The sequence below is a fragment of the Saprolegnia diclina genome (assembly GCF_000281045.1).
Source record: "Saprolegnia diclina VS20 unplaced genomic scaffold supercont1.33, whole genome shotgun sequence".
Classification (NCBI taxonomy): Eukaryota; Oomycota; class Saprolegniomycetes; order Saprolegniales; family Saprolegniaceae; genus Saprolegnia; species Saprolegnia diclina.
In genome coordinates, this window is record NW_008246100.1 from 291,310 (window position 1) to 316,264 (window position 24,955).

At 59.8% G+C, this 24,955-nt stretch overlaps 13 protein-coding genes across 13 annotated transcripts; 6 read left to right on the top strand and 7 right to left on the bottom strand.

Moving 5' to 3' along the window:
* Positions 1–24: 24 nt before the first annotated feature.
* SDRG_10054 (hypothetical protein) lies at positions 25–1,676 on the top strand (the record flags this gene model as incomplete). Its single annotated transcript, XM_008616026.1, has 10 exons — positions 25–130; positions 177–336; positions 384–480; positions 529–612; positions 656–775; positions 818–926; positions 976–1,040; positions 1,092–1,220; positions 1,278–1,382; positions 1,428–1,676. 10 exons carry the CDS (start codon positions 25–27, stop codon positions 1,674–1,676), a joined length of 1,224 nt encoding a protein of 407 aa, XP_008614248.1.
* Positions 1,677–1,766: 90 nt separating this feature from the next.
* SDRG_10055 (hypothetical protein) lies at positions 1,767–3,229 on the top strand (the record flags this gene model as incomplete). Its single annotated transcript, XM_008616027.1, has 5 exons — positions 1,767–2,495; positions 2,534–2,685; positions 2,734–2,916; positions 2,961–3,154; positions 3,202–3,229. Exons 1-5 carry the CDS (start codon positions 1,772–1,774, stop codon positions 3,227–3,229), a joined length of 1,281 nt encoding a protein of 426 aa, XP_008614249.1. The 5' UTR covers positions 1,767–1,771.
* A 4-nt stretch (positions 3,230–3,233) lies between these two features.
* On the bottom strand, positions 3,234–4,188 carry SDRG_10056 (rab family, other). The gene is made up of 4 exons (XM_008616028.1): positions 4,144–4,188; positions 4,027–4,099; positions 3,849–3,976; positions 3,234–3,800 (listed from the first exon to the last, which is right to left on the bottom strand). Exons 2-4 carry the CDS (start codon positions 4,085–4,087, stop codon positions 3,369–3,371), a joined length of 621 nt encoding a protein of 206 aa, XP_008614250.1. The 5' UTR covers positions 4,088–4,099; positions 4,144–4,188; the 3' UTR covers positions 3,234–3,368.
* Positions 4,189–4,751: 563 nt separating this feature from the next.
* On the bottom strand, positions 4,752–5,249 carry SDRG_10057 (hypothetical protein; the record flags this gene model as incomplete). Its single annotated transcript, XM_008616029.1, has 2 exons — positions 4,752–4,904; positions 4,948–5,249. Coding segments are annotated over 2 exons (386 nt in total), but the record flags the coding sequence as incomplete, so codon positions are not given.
* A 331-nt stretch (positions 5,250–5,580) lies between these two features.
* SDRG_10058 (hypothetical protein) lies at positions 5,581–8,503 on the bottom strand (the record flags this gene model as incomplete). The annotated part of the gene is made up of 5 exons (XM_008616030.1): positions 5,581–5,878; positions 5,922–6,659; positions 6,719–7,670; positions 7,713–7,750; positions 7,802–8,503. The coding sequence occupies 5 exons, from the start codon at positions 8,501–8,503 to the stop codon at positions 5,627–5,629; spliced, it is 2,682 nt and encodes an 893-aa protein (XP_008614252.1). The 3' UTR covers positions 5,581–5,626.
* A 1,248-nt stretch (positions 8,504–9,751) lies between these two features.
* Positions 9,752–12,342, top strand: SDRG_10059 (hypothetical protein). The gene is made up of 2 exons (XM_008616031.1): positions 9,752–10,567; positions 10,618–12,342. Exons 1-2 carry the CDS (start codon positions 9,786–9,788, stop codon positions 12,266–12,268), a joined length of 2,433 nt encoding a protein of 810 aa, XP_008614253.1. The 5' UTR covers positions 9,752–9,785; the 3' UTR covers positions 12,269–12,342.
* Positions 12,321–13,662, bottom strand: SDRG_10060 (hypothetical protein; the record flags this gene model as incomplete). Its single annotated transcript, XM_008616032.1, has 4 exons — positions 12,321–12,608; positions 12,654–13,103; positions 13,149–13,440; positions 13,487–13,662. The coding sequence occupies 4 exons, from the start codon at positions 13,660–13,662 to the stop codon at positions 12,321–12,323; spliced, it is 1,206 nt and encodes a 401-aa protein (XP_008614254.1).
* A 68-nt stretch (positions 13,663–13,730) lies between these two features.
* SDRG_10061 (hypothetical protein) lies at positions 13,731–15,573 on the bottom strand. The gene is made up of 10 exons (XM_008616033.1): positions 15,470–15,573; positions 15,348–15,428; positions 15,151–15,297; positions 15,064–15,102; positions 14,908–15,020; positions 14,769–14,859; positions 14,630–14,722; positions 14,444–14,581; positions 14,341–14,391; positions 13,731–14,294 (listed from the first exon to the last, which is right to left on the bottom strand). The coding sequence occupies exons 1-10, from the start codon at positions 15,530–15,532 to the stop codon at positions 13,827–13,829; spliced, it is 1,284 nt and encodes a 427-aa protein (XP_008614255.1). The 5' UTR covers positions 15,533–15,573; the 3' UTR covers positions 13,731–13,826.
* Positions 15,574–16,559: 986 nt separating this feature from the next.
* Positions 16,560–17,319, top strand: SDRG_10062 (Ras family, other). Its single transcript, XM_008616034.1, has 2 exons — positions 16,560–16,720; positions 16,768–17,319. Exons 1-2 carry the CDS (start codon positions 16,597–16,599, stop codon positions 17,235–17,237), a joined length of 594 nt encoding a protein of 197 aa, XP_008614256.1. The 5' UTR covers positions 16,560–16,596; the 3' UTR covers positions 17,238–17,319.
* Positions 17,302–19,975, bottom strand: SDRG_10063 (NEK protein kinase; the record flags this gene model as incomplete). Its single annotated transcript, XM_008616035.1, has 2 exons — positions 17,302–17,741; positions 17,788–19,975. The coding sequence occupies 2 exons, from the start codon at positions 19,973–19,975 to the stop codon at positions 17,302–17,304; spliced, it is 2,628 nt and encodes an 875-aa protein (XP_008614257.1).
* Positions 19,976–20,600: 625 nt separating this feature from the next.
* SDRG_10064 (hypothetical protein) lies at positions 20,601–21,329 on the top strand (the record flags this gene model as incomplete). Its single annotated transcript, XM_008616036.1, has 4 exons — positions 20,601–20,739; positions 20,786–20,938; positions 20,991–21,087; positions 21,134–21,329. The coding sequence occupies 4 exons, from the start codon at positions 20,601–20,603 to the stop codon at positions 21,327–21,329; spliced, it is 585 nt and encodes a 194-aa protein (XP_008614258.1).
* Positions 21,330–21,572: 243 nt separating this feature from the next.
* Positions 21,573–23,535, top strand: SDRG_10065 (CMGC/DYRK protein kinase; the record flags this gene model as incomplete). The annotated part of the gene is made up of 4 exons (XM_008616037.1): positions 21,573–22,493; positions 22,535–22,774; positions 22,817–23,110; positions 23,155–23,535. 4 exons carry the CDS (start codon positions 21,573–21,575, stop codon positions 23,533–23,535), a joined length of 1,836 nt encoding a protein of 611 aa, XP_008614259.1.
* Positions 23,536–23,573: 38 nt separating this feature from the next.
* Positions 23,574–24,942, bottom strand: SDRG_10066 (hypothetical protein; the record flags this gene model as incomplete). Its single annotated transcript, XM_008616038.1, has 5 exons — positions 23,574–23,891; positions 23,944–24,085; positions 24,131–24,456; positions 24,501–24,642; positions 24,686–24,942. The coding sequence occupies 5 exons, from the start codon at positions 24,940–24,942 to the stop codon at positions 23,574–23,576; spliced, it is 1,185 nt and encodes a 394-aa protein (XP_008614260.1).
* Between the last annotated feature and the right edge of the window lie 13 nt (positions 24,943–24,955).

A 24,955-nucleotide genomic window follows, 5' to 3' on the forward strand; every position in this document is an offset into this window, starting at 1 on the left:
TCGACGTCTCGCGTGCCGAGCGCAATGGACCTCGAAGCGCGCTACCGTGCGGCAACGCTCGAGCAAATTGAGATTGAGCGACGCATCGAAGCCATTCACAACGCGCCGGCAGCCTTCTATGTGCCACTGGGTACGGCGCTCGACTACGAGCAGAGGGTTTTATAACAAGGCTTTAGACTATGTCTTCGTGTGCGCAGTCGTTGCGTGCATCTTGCCTCTGCTGGACGTGTGGTGGCAGACGCGGTCGCGCCAAAGACTCTCCTTGTTGCCTCGGCGGTCGCTGGCCAAGGCGATCGCTCCGTTGCCGCCAACCGCAGCGGCAAGCGACTTGAATTTGTGCGTCTCTTATGATCTTACGATGCATTCAACTTGCAGTGGTATAGTGAGGCTCGACTGTTGCAGCGCTGCTTGGCCGCGGACCCGGCGCTGACCCATTTCATGCAGCACGCGCTTCGTCAAGTGATGCACGACCCCAACCAGGTATTGCATTCTGATACGACTGAGGGTGATGAGAGCCCGATGATGCAGATTCGCACTGTACTTGGTGAGCCAGCGCTACAAAGTCTCGGTCGCGAGGAGTGGAAGCGCGTTCTCGACGCCAACTACTTTACGGTCGGTGGGATTTTCACACAATGAGGACGATGGATGGCTATAGATCCTAGAGTCAGTCGTGACGTCCACGTCAGCTTTTGGCGGCTCTTGTCCGCTACGCACGCGCAAGTGGCTTGCGCGGGGCCTCTCGGTGTTTGCAATGGACCTTCGGATTCTCTTTGAGGTGCGTTTTCACCTCCCGAACGGCAACGCATGGCTACGATAGGGCCAGCTACCACTTTTGCAATTCTACCGGTGGCGCAGCACCCGCGCGACGAAGTGCCGGGGAAGTCTTCCGTTCGTGGCACTCCTCGCGCTGCAGCATTTTGAGTCGAGTACGGTGAACCAGCACACGTTCACCAATCTCATGCACGCGGTACATAGGCGAAGCTAGTGTCGAGCGCCGGGTCCAGCTGCACACCTGTATCAAGTGCTTCATGGAAGGCTTGGTCAGCAACAGCTTCCTTGAGACAGCGTGCCAACCACGGAGGCTTGCGTAGATACCGTATGACCTCGAGCCTCGCGTGCTGCATAGTCACCTCCTCCGTCTCGTTGTCCCAACCGCTACAGACAAGACGTCCTTGCTGACTCTACGGCTTGGCGCTTTGCTCCGCACCAACTGCTCGGAGGTACTACACTACTATAGTATGCGCTGGCATCTCCCCACAAATTCACGCTGCGCGTAGGTGGAGACGGCGTTAGCGAGTTGGTCGCACGAGGACCGCGCCTACTTGGAACGCGAGTGGCGCACCTGCCACGACCACCCCATTTTGTTTCAAGGCACACGCACGGTACGACGTCATCCTCTCAAACAACAGCCAATATATCGCCGGCAGATACTGCAGACCGGCGGCCTCCCGACGGTGCTGCGTTGCTTGATCAACGCTGTTCGAGTTGCCCGGTCGATGCCGCAGCCGGAACGACGCCATCAGCGGCTTATTATTCGCTTCCATTTGCTGGCACCCGAGACTTCTTTTGCAGTCTCTCGGGTGTTTCACTTCCGCGCCACTTCGCATTTGGATCTCATCTTTAACGCCCAGGACAACGCGATCATGACGCCACGTCATGTCGGTAACAAGAACTAGCCTAGAGTAATATCGGCTATATATACCGGTTGCGGGGTCGCGTAGAAAAACACGAATTGTGTATCTTGAACAGTCGTCCTGGAGAGGTGTTGCCGATGCGCCTGGAAAAAATATGCGTGCGCCACTACCCGCCGGGCCTGCGCCTTTGCTACAAGACGTCGATGGGCGAGCAGAAGCAGTCGACGCTCGACCTCTTGAGCTTGGGCCCCGAGACGAACGTGCGCCTGCTCGTGAACCAGCTCATCGAGAAGGAGCCGCTCTTGACGGCGCGCCATGCGACGCTGCTGCAGACGATCCTACACGCGCTCATAGATAAGCAGTGTCCACTGGACGACGACGGCGAATTTCGCCTGAGCAAGACACTGCGCCCCCACGCCCAGCCCATGACCAACTTTGTCGCGTCCAAGAATGCGTCGCTGCTTGTGACATCGAGCTACGACAAGACGGCGCGCCTCCTCCGCCGCAGCGACAAGACGCAAGCGGAGCAAAAGTTGGTGCTCTCCGGCCACGACGGCGTAGTGTACTGCGTCGCGCTCAACCAACCGTACTCGAGCCTCGCTCTCACGGGCTCGTTTGACAAGACGTGTCGCTTGTGGCACACGTCGACGGGAAAAGTCGCGCGGACCTTTGCTGGCCACGAAGGCGAAGTCGTTCATGTAGCGTTCAACGCCAAGGGAACGCACTTTGGCAGCTGCTCCATGGACTGCACGGCGACACTATGGGACGTGGAGGCCGGGTCGTCGGTGTTTGATCTCGTGGGGCACACAGCCGAGGTGTCCACCTTTGCGTTCGACTCGTCGTCAAGCCTCATGGCGACCGGTACCTCGGCCTTGGAAGCCATTTTTTCAGTTGTAGAGTAGGCGCTTGCGACGCGAGCGTGCGTCTCTGGGACTCACGCTACGGCGCATGCTTTCGGTCGTTCGACGCGCACGCAGCAGACATTGCGACCGTGAGCTTCAACCACCAGTCCAACTTGCTCCTGAGCGCGTCTGCGGACGGTACCGCGCGCGTACGCTGCGCCTTATCTCGCGGTGTCCTGGACGCATGGCGTGTGTAGGTGTGGGATGTCCACCACGGCAAACTGCTCTTTGCCTTCGAGGACCACCAAGGCGAAGTCACGGACGCCTGCTTCAACGCGACGGGCTCGCTCCTCGCCACGAGCGGCGTCGACGGCTCCATTTACGTCTACGACACGCTGCACGGGCACAAGCGCTGCATCTGCCGCGGCCACAAGGGCGAGGTAGGTAGACGCCGGCGCAGCGCGGTGCTCAATGACCGTGACAGGTGACCAAAATCATGTTTACGCGGCAAGGCGCGCGCCTCGTGAGCGCGAGCGCAGACAAGACGGCGCGTCTCTGGGATACACAGAGCGGCAACTGCGTCCAAGTGCTCAGTGGTCACGAAGACAGCGTGTTTGGGTGCTACGTGAGCTACGACGGCCGGTCGATCGTAACGGGTAGCCACGACAACACTGTACGGTACGGCGACCGTGTCAATGGGCGGGAATGACGTGGCATCCTCGTAGCATCTGGGGCTCGGACGACGACAAGTAAGACGTGCGATAAAGAGACGAGCGTGGAAGATCCATCATCATCATCATCATTCACGGGTATCGATGGAAGATCGTGTACTACGGGCAGTATCGATGGCAGAAGGTCGTCGAGGGGTGTTCGAGCTAATAGATAAAGGTATTTAACAACATCCTTTGGCGTTGCCTTTGGCGGCCGCAGTCTTGGCGCCGCCGAGGTTGACAATCTCCTTCTTGTGGGGCCCGCCCTCTTCCATCAAGCGCGTTTTGACTTCGTTCGCGATCTCGATGAAGCCGCTCTCGACGTTGATGTTGTTCTTGGCGCTCGTCTCGAAAAACTTGACGCCATATTCGTCCGCGAGCGCTTGGCCTTCCTCGGTGCTCACGACCTTGTCGTCGAGCATATCGCACTTGTTGCCGACGAGAATCTTGTTGACGTGCACGTCCGCATGCTGCTGGATCTGGCCGACCCAGTTGCGGATGCTGTTGAACGATGCTCGGTCCGTGACATCGTACACGAGCAGGATACCCTGCGCGCCCCGAAAGTACGAGGTCGTGATCGTCCGGAACCGCTCTTGCCCTGCCGTGTCCCAAATCTACCAGCTAGCATGAGCTCCTGCCCGTCGCCGGCATGATGGGTGTACCTGCAACTTGATCTTCTTCCCGTCGAGCTCAATGTTCTTGACCTTGAAGTCGATGCCAATCGTCGTGATGAAGGTCGGCGAGAACGAGTCGTTGGCGTAGCGCAGGAGCAAGCACGTCTTGCCGACGCCTATACATACGCCATGTGATCTTCGCGCAGGATCGCCATGCTGCTCGTACCGCTGTCGCCGATCATGAGGAGCTTGATCTGCATGTCGAAGGGATTCTCATTGCGAGCCATCTTCCGCGCTTCCTGCAGCGCATGAGCTCCCGATCGATACGATGGGCGATGTCTACCTCCGCGACGTCAAAATGGAAAATGCCGATCCTTCACTATACAAACTCCAAGTCTAAAAGTTGAAACGGAAAGCCCCATATAATTAGCCACGGGGGGAGAACTCACTTGGAATTTGTATTCTCGAAATAGCCGTGCGTTCGCGCGATTGGCCCAATCTTTCGAGGCAGCGCACTGATTGGCCAAAATGCGCGCCGGCCGAAGAAGCGACCGGATACAAATCCGGACGAAGATCACCACACACGTGGCCAGCGACCCGCGTCAAGACACGCCCATGGCATGCGATGGCCTCGACGACGCCCAGGAAGGTATGGGTGAGGCGAATGTCCTCGACGCGGGGCGTCGAACGAGCTCCAGCATGCCAAAGGCCATGCATTTGATCTCGCGCTACGGAGGGTTGGAGGATGACCGAGTACCTTGTTGAACCCAATGCAGCGGAGCAAGCATAGACGCCACGGCTGGGTGAGCAGAAGTAGTCGCAGCTTGTTGGTCGCTCTGTAGCGTGCGTAGTGCTAGTACGACGCGCATTGTAGGGCCCCAGATACGCCGCGTAGCATGCCACCGCCGAGGAGGACCGTAGGAAGCGCAGAGGTGCCCAATGATTTCGACCAACGAGGAGCCACGTGCGGGATGCATATGCGTGGTGCCCATGCAGCGCTTTGATCATACTACTAGCTCGTTAATTGTGTGTTGTACGATTGCCATCGTTGGTGGCATATGCAAAGATGGGAGCGGTGGTCATTGGCGTCCACGGGTCTTGATCCTACAGCTTGGATGGGCACACAAACAAGAGAAGAAGGACGTACAGCAAAGCCCGCGCCGACACCAGCATCCTTCCCGCCACTCGATGCAAAAGCCGCAATCGTTACGCCAGCGACGAGTCCCACAACGCACGTTGCCACGATGATCGTCGCCTTCTTGTACCGATAGGCTGTCGTGACTAGCGCCGTGTCGGCCGCTTTCTCGTCTTCGTCCGAGAGCTCAGGCACGGGTGAGATGACAATGTCCGAGCCGAGCGAATCCGCGCGCTCGTAGCGGGCGAGGGACGTCGACATCGAGTCGATCGTAGAGTAGGGAGGTGCAAGCGATACACACTGAGCGGTGTCGTGCCTCTACGCTAATGGCTCTGCGTGTAATTGCATTACGCGACGAGTGCCATGCCATGCCATGCTTGCGCCGACTCCACCCACGGACGCTTTTGTCGCCATTCCCCAACGTCTTGCACTTGAGCCTGATATCTTAAGTGTCTACAGCGGACACGACAGGGTCTAGTCATTGGATACTCCTGTTGAAGTAGACCAGGAGACATAGCATGGCATCCTCTCTGTTCACTCGTCGCGTAGGCTCTCCGCAGCGCACAGACGATGTCGTACCGGTACGTGAAAGCAAGGAGAGCTGGGAGCGTGCATTTTTGTGGCCCTTGGTGACAGGGATCTCATCCAGACAGTACTACATTGTCGTAGAAAATTAAATTAGATTGTTGTCCTACTGCGGAGGCAAAGGGTGATACGAGCGACTCCGCCTGCGCGTCGACCCGACAACGTACAAGGTCCCTGCAGCAAGCACGCCGACAAATGCGAGTTCGTATGGCCAGACAAAGCCGCTGTACACCACGTCGTGGTGAAGCGTGGGTTTGAAGCGGCGTTTCTCCGAGACGAGCGACCCTTCGATGGTAAGCTCCACGGGCGACGGCGTGCTCCAGCGCACTTGAAAAAAGTCTCGAAGCATCGCGCAAAGCTACTCGTCGCATGAGAACATACCGAGTGGCTCAAGGACGTACCACGGGCGACGGGCTACTTATGTCGTCGTTCACACACACAAACTTGGTCCGGCGCGACCGGGCACGATACAGCTGCACGTAGTCGGTCATGGATCGACCCAGCATCAAGAACGTGACTTGCTCCTGCGACATGCGGCGGTGCGTCGGCGGTAGCATTCGCGCGTCGACTTGGCCCAAACGCCGCTCAAGGCCGGGGCAGTGCGCCGCAATGAGCTGCAGCGGCAATGACGACGAGCTCTTGGTTGCGCGGTGGCAGTCATCGAGCAACGCGTATAGCACCGCGTGCGAGGATTGAGGAAAGAGCCCGAGAAGGTTGCGCACCTCATATTGGTCCAGGAGACCGTTCTGGTTGATGTCGATGACGCTCGAGATGAGCTCGGTCGCCGACTGTGGCGGGTGCAAGAGCCGACGGTTCGCCACATAGTGCATATAGGCAAAGCTAAACTGCATGTCCCTCGGGTGCCGGAACCGGTGCGACGACGTTGCATTGAACTGCGTCGGCCAGTGCGCCTTGAGCTCCGAGAGCACTCGCTTTTGAATAAAGTACGGCATGTGCGCTGGCACGCGGCGCGGCACTGGCGCCTTGCCAAACGCAGCATCAAAGAGCGTGTTGACGTGCTTGAGCGAGTCCCCAAACGGGTCGAGGAACGTGATCTCCTCGTCCGACGTCACGTCTCGTGGACGACACGGATCGAGCCAAAATGGCTGTTGGTCTTTCGTGCGCATGATGCGGCACATCTAGTCACCGGCAGGTCAGTGGAAATGATACGAGGAGAGACGCATTCGGTATGATGTACCTTGTCATGAACCAACTGTGTTGCATTCCGCGACAGCGGACCGTGGGCGGCGCCAAAGCGTGTACAGAGCGTCATGGCCTTGGCCTTGGCGGCCGACGGGTCGTTGGCCATGCGCGCCTTGGTCGAGGCCGTCGTGCAGCTCTCTGCCAGAGTCGCATACGTTGCGTTGCACCACGCCCACCAGTGGCACTCGTGCGTTGTCTTGGGCAGCGCGTAGTGCGCCAAGGTGCGCACGGTCGGCGCAAGCACAGTAGAAAGTGCGGTGAGCACGATGCAGCTGCGACGACCGCCGTTGAAGAGGCAGACGCTCGTACGCGTCGCATTGCCGGGACGCGCGTGCACGAGTACGCCCGAGGCGTTGAGCGTGCAATGGCTCTCGGCTAACGCCGTAGCAGACGACGCCGTGTCGATAGCCGGGCACGAAATGGCCGTGCCATCGTCGACTGCAAAGCGCGTGTCGCCGCTCCAGTCGGGCAAGGAAGCAAATGGCACATAGATGGTCGCATCCAAGTGCTGCGGTTGGAACGCCGGCGTGATGCTGATCGCTGCGAGATCGAGATCGAAGTGGGACAGCGAAGATCGGCGCGCAACGGCGTAGCCTTGCGACGCTAGTGCAACGCCGCGTGGCACAACACGCAGTCGCATTTGTTTTGCGGAGGATCGCAATGTCAACGTGATCGTCTCGTCGACCGTGCGATTGAAAAAGAGAAAGAGCCGCGAGCGGAGGACGGCCGCGTGCTGGACGAGTGCACTAAATTCTGTCTCGACCGACCCTATGTCGTCAACGACAAGTACCGAGCGGTGAGCGCCCAAGAGCACGGCCGCGTCGTTGACCGAGGCATTCCACGTCACGCGCGGCAAGAGATCGAGTGCTGTGGGGTCGCAGTCGCCAGCGTCAAACGCGCACTCGGCCACATTGCAATGCACTTGGCAGTGGCCGTCACCGAGGTCTCTTCAGTCGCAGCCGGGTGCACACCCCGAGCGAAAAGGCGACTCGGGGGCCGAGCAAATCGGTGTCCAGTCGTCGCTTACCTACAGTTCGAGTTCATTACCATCCGCCTCGTGATAAGAGGCGCCATGTACCACGGGCGGTGACGCGCAGGTGCAGTCGCCGTGGTCAAACCCACAAGCTCGTGTGTTGCAAGCGCGGTGGCACACCCCATCGCCGAGCATCCAGTTGGCGCATTCGTCGCTGCACGCTGGCGCCTCCCACGCGAGGTACACGTTTTGCGTGCCGTTGCGACTCATGAAGTCTTGGGGCGAGACCGGGGCACCGAGGAGCATGTCGTCGTTCAGATACAAAAAATTGGCCGAGAGTTCCGGGATCCAATCGAGGTTGGCTTCGATCGACGGCGACGCGAACGTGGGCAGATGCGACGCATTGCGAAAGAACGCCGCGTGCGGCACAATACTCACATGGGGATGCGACCGGTCGAGCCAAACCGGTGTTTGGCCGTCGGTGACGATGTAAATGTGCCGGATCCACGGGGCGTACATGTACAGGGACCGGATCGAGTAGCGCAGCTCGTCGTTGTCGCGGAACCGGTTCTCGTCCGACGACGTCAATGTCGGATGCTCGTTGTGCTCCTTGCGCCACGTGGCGTGCCACTTTGCCTTTTCCTTTTGCCAGATCGGGTCCGAGCCGTTGACCCACGTGTACACCGCGTCGATGGGCCCGTACGCGGCGTCGATCGGCACGTTGCCAATGGTGCCGTGGCTGCTGGGAGCTGCGACGGTCAGGAGGCAGACCCATGCGAGAAGCGTCGTCCACCACACCGGCGACATCATCGAATCAGCTTGTGAAATGCTGCAGTGCTGCGAGACTCGAAGCGTCGATTTGCGTACGGGTGACGTCGCCAGAGGCTCGGAATTTATCTTTGTCGCGCTTTGTTCGCATTCAACGCTTTCGTCATCGTCGTGAAATGCTTCGTCGTGGAGCGTGATGGGTGCAGGGTGGCTCCGTTGCTACCGCCTCTGCTCGACAGCGCCCTTGATCGTCGCTGAAGTAATATATTTGTGGCCATGGAAGCCGCGAGGCTGTCGAGGAGATGACCGCCGTTGGTCGATGGCTGCCGGTCGACGCTCGCCATTGCGGTTGTTCCCACTCAGTGTCCAGGATCGCCAAGAATACATCCAGTACCAAATGTTCATGACGGCAAAACATTAGGTAAGCGTCGAGTACGACGCCGGTGAACCAAACTGTAAGAGCTTACGCCGGTCGGCCAAGTTGTAAGCTCCTGCTCGCGAACTACTACACGCACCCATCTCGAGCGCACAAAACTTGATGAGGTATGCACTGTCCCAAGCAGACAAACCTCGTTGCGCCAAAGCGACGGCTCGGGTGTTAGTGCCCATAGACTCGACTAAGACCTCAATGCCGTGTGTGATAAACGATCGCTCCACCAACTCCGGCACCGAGAAGTCGTCTTTCGCGACTGCGACGACCCGTCAAAGAGTCATATCGCCTCACTTTCTGCCGGACGAGTACCATTTCCGAGGATGACATTTCGCATGTCCGCTTGTCCATGCTTCAGAAACCTCACATAAACTGCATCGACTCGTCCTCTTCATGTGTTGTCTCTGGAATTCGTAAACCCTAATTCGTAATCCCTTCTCGTTAAAACGCGGCTTACTCTTTCGCTGCTTTTTCAACAACATTGGCGCCTTGTCGAAGGTAGTCGACTACGACCTCACGTAGCACAGTACGATCCCAAATAATCATGATGGACACGAGGGAATGAGCCTACAATGGATGATCGAGCCGAGACGTATATATTGACGACGGAAGCACAAGAGGCACGAAGATGACGAGGAGCAATGGATATGGGTCTCTGGGAACGAGAGCCAGGAAATGAATATGGCCTCCAGCCTTCCGCTATAGTACGATCTCCATTCTGCAAGTAGCTCTCAAGCTCTCTAGGGTTCAAAGGGTTCAAACGCTCATGGACCCGCGATCCTATCGTGTTTGGATCGGAAACAGCGTTTTCATCTGAAACAGTGTTTTGCTTGCTTCGAATTTCGGTTAACGTAGTACGAAGTTATTGGCCCCAACGAGACCGACGGCAAGATGGGACGCTACGATGGCATGAGCAGCGAAGAAGAAGGCGAGATCATCGAAGAGACGCCGCCGGTCATGAAGAAGGCGCCCATCGAAGCGGCGATTGCAGCGCCTCCTGCAGAGGCGCCTCTTGTGGTCGCCGTTCAAGTCGCTCCTGACGCGCCTGCAAAAGCTGTGGCCGTGACCGCGCAGACGCCACCCACCGATCGTTCGCTCGACACGCGGAAGCGTCAGCAGCCCGCGGAGCCGCGCCCACCACGCTCGCCTGAGAACAAGCGTCGCCGTACTGAGCCCGCTCGGCCTGCGCCGCCCAAAGACCAACCGCCGATGAAGAAGCACGACTCGTTCTCAGCCGCGGAGAAGCAGAAGGAGCTCTCGCGCGTCCTTCGCGAGCCGTACCAAGCGCGCAGCAGTCGCGTGCTCCTCAACTTCAACCTCTGGCTCGCCGAAGCGCGGTTGGCGCAGGTGTACGCGCGGCTCGCGATCGACGACGTCCAGACGATCGTGACCAGTACGCTCAAGGGCGACGGTAACGGAAGCCCATTCCTCGAGTCGTACGACGGTGTTGCGAGCCCAAGTAAAGTGTGCATCGTGCTGGCGAAGGGCGTGCACCCCGACATGCTCGGCCGGGCGGTCACGAGTCCGGACGTGGCCTTGCCCTTCTTCGAGTCGTGCTCGACGGTGCCTTGCGGTCTCGCGTCGGCAACGGCGCTCAAGGCGTCGCAAAAGCCCAAGGAAGTCGCGCTCTCCGAGTCGCTTTTTCGATTTCCTCTCAGAACCACCGACCTCGAGTACCATCTCTCCGTCTCTACCTCCATATTCACAGCGCATGTTGCCCTAGTCTGCTTTCACCGGACGAGCTCTTTGCTGGCTACGAGGTCACGCTCTTAGCGCAGTACACGTCAGAGTCGCGCGGCTGGACCGACGAGGTCGTGTTGCAGCCGTCCGGCGCCTTCTTCCGCAAGACGACGCAGCAGTCGGGCGAGTGGAAGCTCGACGGCGACCTCCTGCACTTGCACTGGACGTTTGCAAGAGCCGACGACGACGCGTCCAAGCCGCAGGTCGTGACGGCCATCGACGTGCTCCTGGCCGAAGACGACCGCTTGCGCGTCTTCCGCACCAACGATATGCTCGACAAGCAGTACGGCCTCGCATCCCTCGACCCAGAGAGACCTCTCGTGAAGCGGGCGCTCAAGGTCACGGTGCTTCGCGCGGCCAAAGTCAACGCAGCGCTGACAACACCATCGTTGCCGTCGCTTTGGACCCACGAGCCAACGCTCGACGACTTTATCCTGACGCCGGACGAGATGATCGCGTACGGATACCCGATGGACGCGACAGTCGAGCAGCAGTTGCTCATGAAGGCGACCAAGAACAGCTCGATGGACGTGTACAAAGCCACCATGCGCAAGGACGAGACGCAGGACGACGCCGACGAAGAGAGGCTGTTTGCCCTCGACTGCGAAATGTGCGAGACGGACCTCGGCTCGGAGCTCACGCGCGTGACGGTCGTCAACGCACAGGGCGAGACCGTCTACGACACGCTTGTGAAACCTCGGAGCACGATTCTCAACTACCACACCGAGTTCAGCGGCATTACCGCCGAGTCGCTCGCCGACGTCAAGACTACGTTGGACGACGTCCAAGCCCACTTGCTCTCGCTCGTCTCGGCCTCGACGCTGCTCGTTGGCCACTCGCTCGACAGCGACCTCAAGGCGCTTCGGCTCGTGCACCGTCGCGTCGCTGACACGGCCATCTTGTTTCCGCACCAGCGCGGGTTCCCGTTCAAGCCGTCGCTCAAGGCGCTCGCGAGCACATTTTTGAACGAGACGATCCAGGACATGGAGGGCGGCCACGACTCGGCGCAAGACGCGATCGCCGCGCTCCGGCTCTTCCAGCTCAAGCGGCGCGACGGGCTCTGCCTTGGCCTGCCGACGCCGCCACTCTGCAGCCGCGCCTACACGACGCTGCTAGACGAGCTGCCGCAAGCGACCAAGCACTTTGGACGCGTGGGCGCCAGCGCCCTGCCCAAGCCATGGGCACTCTACTCGAGCGGCGACCTCAACGACTTGCTGACGAGCGCCGTCACGAATGCTCCGCCCACCGATGTCGGTACCTACGACGCGCTGACGCTGACGCCCGACGCGTGCACCAAGGACTTGCTGTGGTATGAAGTCGACGTCGCACCGAGCCGCGATCCCAAGCTGTACATGGACACGGTGCAGCTCTGGAAGCGCGCGCAGGTGGCGGCCATCTCGGAGCTGGACGCGTCGCTGGCAACGCTCGCGTCCGAGCTCCCGCCCGAGACGCTGCTGCTCGTCTTGCCGCAGGCCGACCTCTCAATCTACCGCTACATGAAGGCGATCCGGATGAAGTCGCGCTGGAACGAGTGGGAGAGTGGCTGGACGGACGCCGACCAGTACTACCTCCAGTACGCGTACTCGGGTCTGCTCGACTCGGCTCTCTTTCTGAAGCGCACCAGTGGCTTGTAGCAATGGAGATAAGACGATATTATTGGCAATGGCAGTACATTGTGTCCCATGACTAGTCGGACTCGTCTTCGTCGACGAACGTTCGGCGTTTCTTGGCGCTTGACGAGCGCATCATCTCTTCTTCCTCGTCATCGTCGTCGTCGTCGTCGTCGTCCGGCTCGCTCTCGTCCGACTCTTGCCGACTGCGCTGCTTCATGCGGTACTCGTCGAGGCCGCCGGGGCGCGGGGCCGCCGGCCGCTTGCTCAGCGGCTTCTCCGGCTTCTTGGCCGCGCCACGACCGCCATATTGCTGCTTGATTGCAGACAAGTTGTCGTCGTCGTACTCGACACCGTCATAGCCCTACACCCGCAGGATGCATCCGTCGAGTAGGATTGCCGGTAGTACCTCTTCGAGGAAGCCGGCGTCCATGCGGCTCGAGCGGTCGCGGTCGTACTCGTACCCATCGCGATGCTTCTTGCGGTTCTGGAGACGCATCTTCTCCTGGCGCGCGTTCGCCCGCTGCTCCTTGTCGAGCGTGCCATCGACTTCGGAAATGTATTCTTGAATACGGACAACCGCCTTGTTGTGACGCGCCCGCATCGACATTTTGAGGCTCTGGTGGGACGAGGACGTGGTCGCGATCGGGCGGATCGTGAGCTTCTTCGAGACGCAGCCGTGGCACTCGAGGACGGTCTCGTCCGTGGACTGCTCGTTCGCAAAGACGAACGAGTTGGCGACCTTTTGCTGCGTGAGCGTGAGCGCTTCGTCGCCGACAAACATCGTGAACGTCCCGTCCTCCCACTTGACGATGCGCGTGTTGGACGTGCGCTGGGGCCGCCCCGTCGCCGGATCCACCTAGGATGCTACATCGGTCGCCGTCGATGTGGGCATGGGACGTACAAGGACGTTGCCGTCGGCGTCGGTCGCGTACCGCCATCGCACATAGTTGCGGTAGAGGCCTTCGTCGCCAGTCTCTTCCTTCTCCTTCTGAATGCTAGCCTGTGTATACGCCTCGGGCACGAAGCGCAGAATGTTGGGCGGACGCGTGAAGAAGTAGTCCGTGTTCTTGGGCGCTTTGGGCGCCTTTGGGATCTGCAGTTCGTCGTGGTGGGCATCGGGCACCTCGCGTGGCATGGCCCGCGTCGGCGCAACGTCGCGATCCTCATCCCGGATCGGCGACTCCTTGATACCGCTACATGTGCGTGAGCCTCGTGGCAAGATGACGAGAGGCAGCCTACGAGGCCTTGAACTCTTCCTCGCCCGAGTCGTAGTCCGAGCCAAAGAGGTCCGCCATGTCTTCGTTGTCGGAGCCAGCATTCGTCGTCGTCGCCGTCTTGGCCGGCGCCTTCTTCGGGCTACCGCCGTCCGAGGACCCGCTGTCGCTAAAGAGGTTCGCGTCCTTGGCCTCCGACATCCCGCGCTTGGTTTGCTCGCCGCAGAAATTACTGGCCTGCCATCCGGAAAGCCGTATCCGGAAAAATACGGTGCAGTATTTGCGCTGGATTGACAGACAACCTTGCCACAATTCCAGCGCTGGATTTCGCTAGAAACGCAGTCTGTTACTAGACGACTGGGTCACTAGGCTCGACGCGCCTTGTGGCGGTCGACGTACGCCTCGAGGCTGCGCTGAAGGCCATACCACGGCAGCCACGCCCAGCTCGTGAGCGCGATCCAGTAGAGTCGCCAGTCGACGATCAAAGCGGCGGTAGCCTTCCAGAGCGGGTACGGTGGAGCGCGCCAGAGACTGGCGGGGGACGGGACCATCCAGAGCCGGGCGAGTCCAGCCTTTGAGTGCGCAAGGAGCCACTCGGTCCAGTGCATGGTCGGTGGCTTGCACTCGTGCCGGAGGTGCACCGAGAGCTCGTGGAAGAGCGACCGCTGCTTCCAAGGCGATCCGCTTGCGAAGAAGCCGTCGCGCGGACTCCGCGGGCTCACGGGGGACCGCTGCAAGTACTCTTCGTATTTTTGCATCAAGCCCTCGGACACGTTGCGCTCGTGCGCGAGGCGTTCGGCCATGATGTGTCGCTCGTTCGTCAGCGTGAGTATCTACAGGACAGTATATCCATCGTAGACAGTGCGTCGATACGCGTACTTGGTCGGTCGTCAACACCACGCGCTCCCGCAGCGCTGAGTTCTCTTCGGTCTACGGTGCATGTGAGATGCCACGACGACGAGCGAGCCATGAGCGGTAGTACGAGGCTCAGGACGGCGTCCGCCTGCAGCGCGTGGCGGTGCTCCAAGCTCGCAATTTTGTCGCGCAAAGCGCGCGCGTTGTTGGCTTCGGCCGTCAAGTGCGAAAGCTGCTGGCTTCTCGCATCGTGCACCTTGGCCGCCTGTCCAGCAGGGTATAATGTGAAGGGATGGTGAAGATTATGGTTTACGAGCTGGGCAGCTTCTCGCGCCGACTTGAGGTCGTGCAATGCTCGTTGCGCGGTGCTCGACACAGTAGCGTGGTCGCTCTGCAACGCCTCGTGCTAGCGCAAAGGATGAGCTTGCGGCAGAGGGCGTCGTACGGCGTACCGTCGCTTGCAGCTCTCGGTACTGCTGCTGCAGCTTTTGGTAGCGCTGCTGCAGTCGACAGAGATCGTCAATGTTTGTCTTGGCTTTGCATCTGCACAGTATGATAAGTACTATCGACCCGGGCACGATGCTAAGTTACTTGAGGTCGGCGTTCTCGATGCGAAGGTGGTCAAGCTCGGCGTCCGCGTGCAGGCGCGCCGACCGCAGTGCGTTGTAGTCGTGCTGCAGTGTTGCCAGGTCGCGCTCCAGCACCTGCATGGACGTCGATCCAGAATACAGGCGAGCGCGGGCGTACCTGCAGCCGCGCCGTGTCGTCGCTGTGCTGCTTGGTCATCTGCATATATGGTGTCAATACATACATGGCTGAATGCGCGTAGCGTACGGTGGCGAGCTTGGACTCCCATTCGTAGTCGAGCTTTTGGTTTTGAAGCAGGAGCGATTGGCCAATGCGCGCTGCGAGCTGCGTCTCCTCTTGGGCTTCCTCGAGCGCCTTGGATTGGCGCTGGAGCTCCGTCTCGAGAATTTCCACCTGGCGCATGCTAGCGTGAACCAGAATGGACTAGCGGTGCCATGGACTACCTTTTGGTCGGTCGAGATCTTGGCGAGCTCGAGCCGCCCGCCGACGCCGATGGACTTGACCCGCCGATGGCTTCGCTTGGCCTACGTGCGCCTGAGCGAAGCATGGTGCGACGCCGTCGTACCGCTGTCGTTGGGTGCACGAGCGCGCTCACTTCGTCCCGGTCCTCGTCGCTGGTGCTGTCCATGCGAGCGGCTGTTGCGATCTTTATCAGTCCCTTCGATAGTCGAAGGCAAAAACGAAGATACAAAAAGCGAAGATCGAAGCTAGAAGTATCCACGTGGCATGGCCATGATGCACTCCACCACCAGTGCAGCCAATCATGCACGCGGACCGTCACGGACCAATCAGAGGCCGCTTCAGAAGGTGTTGAGCTTGAGCTCGTCCGCGCATTGGGACGCCAACGAGGATACCATCCCAGCAATTGGGCTTAGCGCAGGAGCGAGAGCCGTAGGCTCATACAAGTGCATCCCGGGCGCTTGTTCCCACATCGCTCACGCGTGGCGGTGCGTCCGCGTCGCAGAGACTCATGCGACGCGCGCATGACGCACCTCCAAGTGGATGAGCCCTTGATGATGACCCAGAGAGCCTGCAGCACACAGATTCGGTATGCTAACGAACATGTCGGCCACGCGTACGTTGTCTGCGCGATCGCAGTCAAACAGAGGAATACAGAGAGATGCGCAAAACGAGCCGACGATAAGCGCCATGACATCGTAACGTCGCTACGGCGTGGGTATGAGAGTCTCCTGGACTCTCTTTCCGCGCCTTTGTGGAGAGCTCTCACGCGTCGTACATTGGCTGCTCGAGCATCCACACTGAGTTTGAACTGCCTCGTGGCGAGGAGGCGACAACTCCATACACTGTATTCCACGTGCAACCAACTTTTGTCGACCACGGTCTATGCCCCTAGACGCTGCTTGTTTGTGCAGCGCGTCCTACTGTGCAGCGGAGTCGTCGGATCGAGAGACCCGTCGATGTCCAAGCTGCCGCCTCACGACGACAAGCTGCCGCCTCACGACGACAAGCTGCAATGGCATCTCCATTTAGCACCATATATGAAACCGTCCTCATCTTCCCGTTCTGCGACGATGAGACCGCGTAGACGCGATGTTCAAGGTTATAAGAACGTAGAGGTTTACGCACCCGCTCCATCTGGTGTGCACTGGCATTGGTGCCGGTCTGATCGTTGACGTATGGATTGTGAGAGGTTTCTGGACTGACTGAGTCGTTCGCTCACAAGAAGAAGAGATGCAGTCGGCCGACTCGCGCGAATACAAGCTCGTGGTGCTCGGCAGCGGCGGCGTCGGCAAGTCCGCGCTCGTCATCCGCCTCGTCACCGACAACTTCCTCGAGGACTACGACCCGACGATCGGTACGGGAAGATGCAACGACGCTGGAAGGTTGACCGTTTGTATGTAGAGGACAGCTACCGCAAGCAGGTCGTGATCGACCAAAAGCAGGCGCTTCTCGACATCCTCGACACGGCCGGCCAGGAAGAGTACACGACGATGCAGGACCAGTGGATGCGCGAAGGCAAGGGCTTCCTCCTCGTGTACAGCATCACGAGCCGGACGACGTTTGACGAGATCAAGACGTTCAAGGACAAGATCCTGCGCGCCAAGGACACGAACCGCGTCTCGATGGTGCTCGTCGGCAACAAGTGCGATCTCGAGCGCAACCGCGACGTGAGCTTCGCCGAAGGCCAAGCGCTCGCGCGCGAGTGGGGCTGCCCCTTCATGGAGACGTCGGCGAAGGAGCGCATCCAGAACGAAGACTGCTTCTTCCAGGTCGTGCGCGAGATCCGCACCATGGACGCGCCCAAGAAGGCGCCGACGACCAAGAAGCCGAGCCCGGCCAAAGAGAAGAAGTCGTTCTGTACCATCTTGTAATCGCTCTCTATATAGTAATATCTCTATGTCCACGCAAACGATATTGCATTAGATAGATCGTCGATTACACGAGGATCCCGTGGTTGTACTTTATCCGATAGAGCATGATGTCGGGCGGGCACTCCTTCATGTACTGCGTGAGCCACCCGAGCATCTCCGACTCGGACGAGCCAAAGTCCTCAAGGTAGACGCTAAAGAGCTTTGGGAGGCGCACCGTGCGTGGCACCGTCTCGACGCTTACGTGGCGCTCGCAGTACGCCTTCATCGCCTGCTCCAAGTCCGTGTCGGTGCGACCGGGCCGCAGAATCACCGCCTCGGTCGGCGTCGCCAACGGCGCGCAAAACTCGAGCAGCGCGAGGAGCGACCGCGGGTCGCGCGTCCGGAAGCAGTACGCGATGCGGGGGTCGTGGTTCTCGAGCTGGCGGCCCCAGAACGCCGAGGGCGGCTTCCGGTTGCTGCGAAGGATGCCATGGCGAATGTCGGCCAGCGAAAACGTCAGGCCCCCTACACCAAATATTGTATCAACTTGATACAACAAGGAGACACGTACCGAGCCGGTAGACCATGTCTTTCTCAAAGGCCTTGTACTGGTCGGACGTGTGCGGCACGCTGAGCTCGATCGCGCCGTGGAGCACCATGGTGTTATAAATATTGATGAAGAACGTCTGCCGGTCCTTCGTGGTGAGCTTGGCGAGGTCCACGAGCTGGAGCTTGGCGATCGTCTTGAGGAAGAGTCGGTAGAGACCGGCGCCCGAGTAGTCGACGTCCGGCGGCGGGTACGACCAGTTGAGCGCAATGCCGTGGGGAAACTTGGCGTGGCTATGGAGCTCGGCCGCGAGCGCGCGCGCTTCGAGGCAGACTTCCATCGGGCTCACGTCCATGTGCGACGCAATGTAGCGCAGGTTCCGCGCTTGGCCGACTTCGTCGACCTGGAAGCGGAAGAGCGCATCTTCCACCGGCCCGCCGCGCGTCCATTCGAGCGTCCGCTCGAGCGCCCGCGGGTGCTGCGCCGATACAATGTGCAGCGCTTCGCTCAAGACGAGCTCCTTGATGGCCGCAAGCCCCATGTCGTAAATCTCACGCTCGGGCTTGAGCGGGTTGGCCTTGTTTTCGCGGTAGTCGCGCACGAATGCGGCTGCGATCTCGCGCCCCGGGGCACAATGGGCCACAGACGAAAAGTACCCAAGGCGGTGCGTGGCGACGTGGGTCCGGGCGCGCAGCCGGTCGGCGAGCGTCTCTTGGAGCGCGTGGGACCGGTGGTGCGACGCATTGTAGTCGTCCCCGTGCTTCGCGAGCTCGGGCGCCGCGAGGCCGACGACCTGCGACGACAGCGCAATTTCGCGGAGGCTGCTGTCGGGCGGCGGCGACGGCATTGCGAGCGGCTGCTGTGGCGGCGCTTGCGGCAGGAACGGGTTGACGCCGCTGAGCGCAATCGCCGGTTGGTTCATCTTGGCCTCGGTCTCGAGCGCGAGCTCGAACTCCACCGCGTGGTCGGCCAAGAAGGCCTGGATCGGGGCTTGGACAAACGGGAAGCGGCAAATGTCTTCGATCGACGGGCGCTTGTTCGGGTCTTGCTGCAGCATGAGCTGGATGAGCAGTCGGAGCTCCTTTGAAAAAAAAGGCGGCAGCGGCGGGTAGTCGCCGAGGCAGATCTTGTTGAACATCTCCTGGAGCGTCATGGCTTCAAACGGCCGGGCGAGCATTGCCATTTCGTAGAGGACGCAGCCGAGCGACCAAATGTCCGACTTTTTTCCGTAGCGCTCGCCGCGGCAGATCTCGGGCGACATGCTTTCGGGGGTCCCGACCGACGTCATGGCCGTGTCGTCGCCGGCGAGCGCCTTGGAAATACCAAAGTCGCCCAGTTTGACCACGTGCTTGCGCGTCAAAAACACGTTCTGCGCCTTCAGGTCGCGGTGCAAGACGTTCTTGCCGTGGATGTACGAGACGGCGAGCACGAGCTGCGCAAACCACGACATGATGAGCGGCTCGGGGAAGTACCCGGCGTTCGCTTTCGTGCGGAGCTTGGCGACTTGGCGGAGGTTGCCGCCGTCGCAAAACTCCATGACAATGTTGAGCTCGTCGTTCTGGAGCACAAAACTGTCGTAGAAGCGGACAATGTTGACGTGGTAGAGCGACTTGAGCAAGATGACTTCGTTGTCGGCCTGCTTGCGGCTGCTCTCGCTCGCGGCAGAGAGAGGCACGCGCTTGACGGCCACGATCGCGCCGTCATGCTTGCGCCGGGCCATGACGACCGTGCCATGCGTGCCCTTTCCGATCGTGCGGAGCACCTCAATGTCGCGCCACACGCTCTGCGTCGCGGCCGTGTTGAGGCGCATTCCTTCCATGTGGCTCTGCCGTGCGAGCCACACGTGGCGCACGAGCGTCTTGGCCGTGTTGTACTGGATCGGCTTGATCAGGTAGTCCTTCGCGCCCTTCGAGAGACAGGACGTGACAACGTCCATCTCTTCGTTCGACGAGGTCATGACGATGGGAATGTGGGCGAGGCTGTCCTCCTTCGCCACGCACTCGAGCAGCTGGATGCCTGTGAGCACTGGCAGCATGACGTCGCAGAGCACGAGGTCAAAGCCCATGGGCGCGCTGACCATGGCCGTGAGCGCGTCGCCGCCGTTCTCGACCGCCGTCACGCGGTAGCCGATGCTCATGAGGATGTCGATCGTCGCCATGCGCGTGAACTCATCGTCCTCGACGACGAGGACGTGGACTTCGGACGGATTCATTCCGTCGGTCGCGTGCGAAGCGAGAGAGATGCAAAGTTGGTCGTACCCCGGGGCCAACAGCCATTTCCTAACCCGCGCGGTGATTGGCCAAAATGGTTGCAAATCCGGACTGACGCCATCGCCGCTTGTTCCTTTGCCGTTCTCAGCGATCTCGACACTGGTATCCGGACCCGTCCACGGCGCAGGTTTATGTTCCGGCTTGAGCTTTGGCCGCCGCCGAGTACTGTGTACTAGCAGCAGCTGCACCGAGGTAAACCTTGCGACGACGCCTCCATCGTCGTACAATGTAAGTTCTGATTGCCTTCTTGTATGGTACCGAGTCGTTAACAGGGTGGTTTGCCCGTCGATATTGACGCCAGCACGCGCGCTGGCCATCGAGAACGACCTTGGGTGCATGCCGCCTTTCTTCCGAGCTTTTGACACGCTTCTGCACGTTGCAGCTGGGGAGGACGAGAGCATCGAAGGTCGCTGGAAATTCCATGGTTTATTATTTAACGAAACGAGCGCTGGCAATCGTTTAGACTGGATCATTGTATGAAAAGTAGGCTTAAGTAACGTCACGTGCAGACAGGCCGTATCCCACGCGTGTCTAACACACCATTTTTCGAAGCGCCGCGGCCGAGCGATGGCGAGCACGGAGAGCGCGCGGCAGTCGGGCACCGCCGCCGCCATGCTCTGCCTTGGGGTGCACGCGATCGTCTTCTGGCTCCTCCGTGTGATGGCGCTGACCTCGCACATCCTCGCTGCCGCCTTCGCCGTCGTCAGTACGTCGCCTGCCTCTGCCACACTTGTGTGCTCAAGCCTGCGTAGGCCTGCCGCTCTGCTTGAAACTCACGTACGACGTCGTGGCCATGTGCATGGACGACGAGCCGCCGTCGTCGGCGCGGGGCGAGCGCCAGCAACTCCTCTTGTCCCGCGCCCACCTCCAGCTGCTTCTCACGGACCGTGACTTCGACTCGAACGGTAGCACGATTGCCACCGACCTTGGCGTGCGACTCACCGCGATGTTCTATAGATTACGAGCAGCTGCTGCAGCTCGACGACCACAACGTGGCCAAATCCCATGGCGCCAGCGAAGGCGACATTGACCGGCTGCCTGTCGTGACCGTGACGTACGTCGATCCACCCTGGCGCACGCGCGTGCGACGTGCTGTGTAGGGAAACGATGCTCCAGAGCCACAAAGAGGCCACGGGCTATGAGACCATCCAGTGCTCCATCTGTCTCGAAGACCTCGCCGTCGGCGCCCAAGCGCGCATGGTCCCGTGCTTCCATCGCTTCCACCCGCAGTGCATCGATCCGTGGCTCGTCGAGAAGGCCGAGTGCCCCATTTGCAAATTCCCGGCCATCGGCTAAGAACTGAGCTCTGTATTTATTTGTTGCTGTTAACCAACGTCCTTTGTATCCTTTAGTTGGTGACTAGTCATCGATCCGCCAGACAGGTTGTCCAAGTCATCGATCCGCCAGACAGGTTGTCCAACTTCAAGGACCCGAGTCCCTCCCACAATGGATCAAATTGTTCGCACTTTAAGATCTGATTACCTCTAAAATGCAATACTATTCGCCACGACCAAACCTCAAGGTGGCATAATTCGGGCGATGTGGATTGCGCCCGACGCGACGCAGGCAGGACGCAGCAAGGAAGAGAGGAGGCCGGCAACCGACCCGCCGAGGAGAGCGATCGCCCGCGTGCCATCGATAGACGCCGGCGGCGACGCGGGCGAGGACCCAAGAGCGCTGGTGTCGCTCCTCGAGCGCGTCCTGCAAAAGATCTCGTCGATCCCGGGGGCACTTGAAGCCATCTCGTCGGATCCAGCGCTCTTGTGCGAGCTGCAGCAACACGAGCTGCTCTTCTACCCGAGCAGCACGCCGACGCGAACGTCGCTGTCCGCGCTCGACAGCAACGTGGTACCTCTTGGTGAGTTGCAGTCGAGCCAACAAGAGCTGATGGGCGACGACGATGGCGACGACTTTCCTGTCGCCTTTGCGCCGCCGCAGCACAAGCCAGCGTCGTCGTCCAACGTCGCGATCCCTGCAATGGCGCTGCTGCCACCGCCGCCCATGTCGGCTTCGCTTGCGTCCAACTCGCCGAGCTTCTCGATGGGCATGCTCAGCATGTCGCCAGGTACGTACTCGCAGGACGGCGAACCGGTCTCTGCGCTCTGGCCACGCCAGCCCAACGAGTTTGCCTTTACGCAAGAGGACGAGAGCAAAGAAGACGAGCTCTACAATGAAGTGCTTTGCTCGGACGACGACGACGACCACGATGCGAGCAAGGTGTTTGAGATGGACATGGAAGAGGACGACGATGCGCCGTTTTTGCACGATGCGACCGCCGTCCTGCGCGACGAAGAGACGCTGCAAGACGACGACGATGACGACGACGACGACGGGGACGACGCCGAGATCCAGTACGAGACCATGCGCCTGCGCATCGTGCGCGAGAAGAACAAGACGGGCTTTGAGCCGAGCCAAGAGTGGGAAGCCCACGCCGGCGTGCTCCTCGGCGGGCAATACAGCGTGCGTCGCTCCGGCATTTCTCGATATTTGACGTTACGTAGATCCACGGGCTCATTGGCGAGGCCGTGTTTAGCCAAACGTACAAGGCGACCGACACGCGGACGGGGCAGCTCGTGTGTCTCAAGGTCATCAAGAACAACAAGGAGTACTTTGACCAAGGCCTCGACGAGATCCGCGTCCTCGAGTACATGCGCAACAGCGTCGACGACATTGACGCCGTCCACGTCTTGCGCCTCCTCGACTGTTTTTACTACAAGGAGCACCTGATCTTGGTCACCGAGGTACGACGACTTGATACCTTGATACTACAACGTATCGGGTAGCTCTTGCGCGACAACTTGTACGAATTCTCGCGCCTCGTCCGGACGCAGCCGGACGCGTCCGCCCTCAGCGCGTACTTTACGCTGCCGCGGCTCAAGAAGATTGCGCTCGAGTGTCTCGAGGCGCTTGCGTTTCTGCACCGCCAGCACATTGTGCACTGCGACCTCAAGCCCGAGAACATTGTCATGAAGAGCGTTCAGAGATGCGAGATCAAGGTCATCGACTTTGGCTCGGCGTCCTTTGTCTCGGACGAGCTCACGTTCTACGTCCAGTCGCGCTCGTACCGCGCGCCCGAGGTACTGCCTCGCTGGGTGTTCCTCGTGCATACTACCTAGTGTAGGTCATTCTCGGCCGCCGCTACGATGAAAAAGTCGATGTGTGGTCGCTCGGGTGCATCTTGGCCGAGCTCTACACGGGCCACGTGCTCTTTGCGAACGACTCGGTGGTCTCGCTCCTCGGACGCATGATGAGCATCCTCGGCGCATTCCCAACCTCGATGCTGCGGTCGTCGCCGGACGTCGCCAAGTACTTCGACGCCGACTTTGTCTTGCGGTCGCCAGTGCCCCCGAAAACGTCGCTGTGGCACGTCCTCCACTGCGCCGACCACCTCTTCATCGACTTTCTGCAGTCGCTCTTGACGGTCGACCCGAGTTTGCGCGTGACGGCGGCCGTCGCGATCCAGCACCCGTGGCTCCAGACCAACGTCTTTGGCCGCCACTGACGATTCAATGACGCTTCGACTTGGTTTATACTTGGGACTTAGTTTTTCACGTCAGTGATGGGCGGGAACGGCGTCACTTTCGAGAGCACGAGCACCTTGAGGCGGTGTGAGATGTAGCCCTTGATGTAGTTTTTGAAAATGAGGTTGGCGAGAAGACACTCGAGCGCGTCCATGTCGATCTCCGACATGTTGAGGTACGCGATCGCGTTCTGGAGGTCGGTGAGCTTGACGTGGTTGTGTTTCTCGCGGACAAGGTACACCTTCTTGAAGAGGTTGCGCATGACGAAGGGCTTGAGCTTCTCCATGAGGAGGTAGACACCGCGCTGGATAAACTTGTCTTGGTATTGCGCCATCGACTAGACACAGCCCCAGGACATGTCGCAACATGATCGTCGATGTCGTCTCTACCTGGTTGAAGAGCGCGACGTTGCCAACGCGAATCGCGTCGGCAATGCCCTTGTACTCGTCGAGCGCATAGTCGTCCAGGAGCTGCGGCGACGGCATGGTGCCAGAGCTGAGCTTGATGGGCACGAGGAATTGCAGAATCATGCTACGTAGAGGATGTATATCGATAGGACGCGGATCGAGGGCGTACCGCTTGTTGCGGCTGTACTGCTTGTGGCAGTGCTGCCACGCGTACATGAGGCACGTCTCGGCCTTGACGTAGTTGTCTTCAAACATGTTGATGCGGCCGACGTAAAACATGTACGTCACTTGGTCGCGCTTCTCGAACCGGTTGAAGTCCATGAGGTCGATCGCGCGGATGAGGTTGCGGCAGAGCGGGATCGTGTTGAGCTGGAAGTAGATCTTGAAGAGCTGGTTCACGACGTAGAGCGTGCCGGGCTTCTTGCTCAGCTCGGGCGACGCGCGGTCGTTGCTCGACATGGAGAACGCGCGCTTGATGTTTTGCTCGGCGTTTCGCTACGCGTCGCGATAGCATCGAAGAGGCGAGGCGCACCACGTACCAGCGTGTCCTGGACTTGGTTGCCGCGCTCGTTCGAGATCTCGAGGTCCGCTTTCAGTGCGAGCATGCGCGCATCGTACACGAGCGTGTGCAGCACGGGCATGATCCAGTTGGTCTCTTCGCGGTAAATGTCGAGAAAATCGCTGCACATGCATGAGACCAAAGTCCAGGAAGAGCGCAACGTACGTGTAGCCAGCAATGTGCTCGTCGTACGCTTGCTGGAACCGGCCGTTCTGCGCATGCCGCTTGGACTTGAAGAGCGCGGCCATGACCTTGGCGTACGCCTGCAAGCCGCCCGTGAAGGCCGCTTGGCACTGGCCCGTGAGCGCGATGTCGGTCTCATTGACGGTCAAATCGAAGGACGCCGAGAGGATCTGCGCCAGCCGGTCGCTCTGCTTGCGCTGGAGACAGCCCGCGATCTCCTTGATGACGGCTGCGCTCATGCTTTGTGTGGTT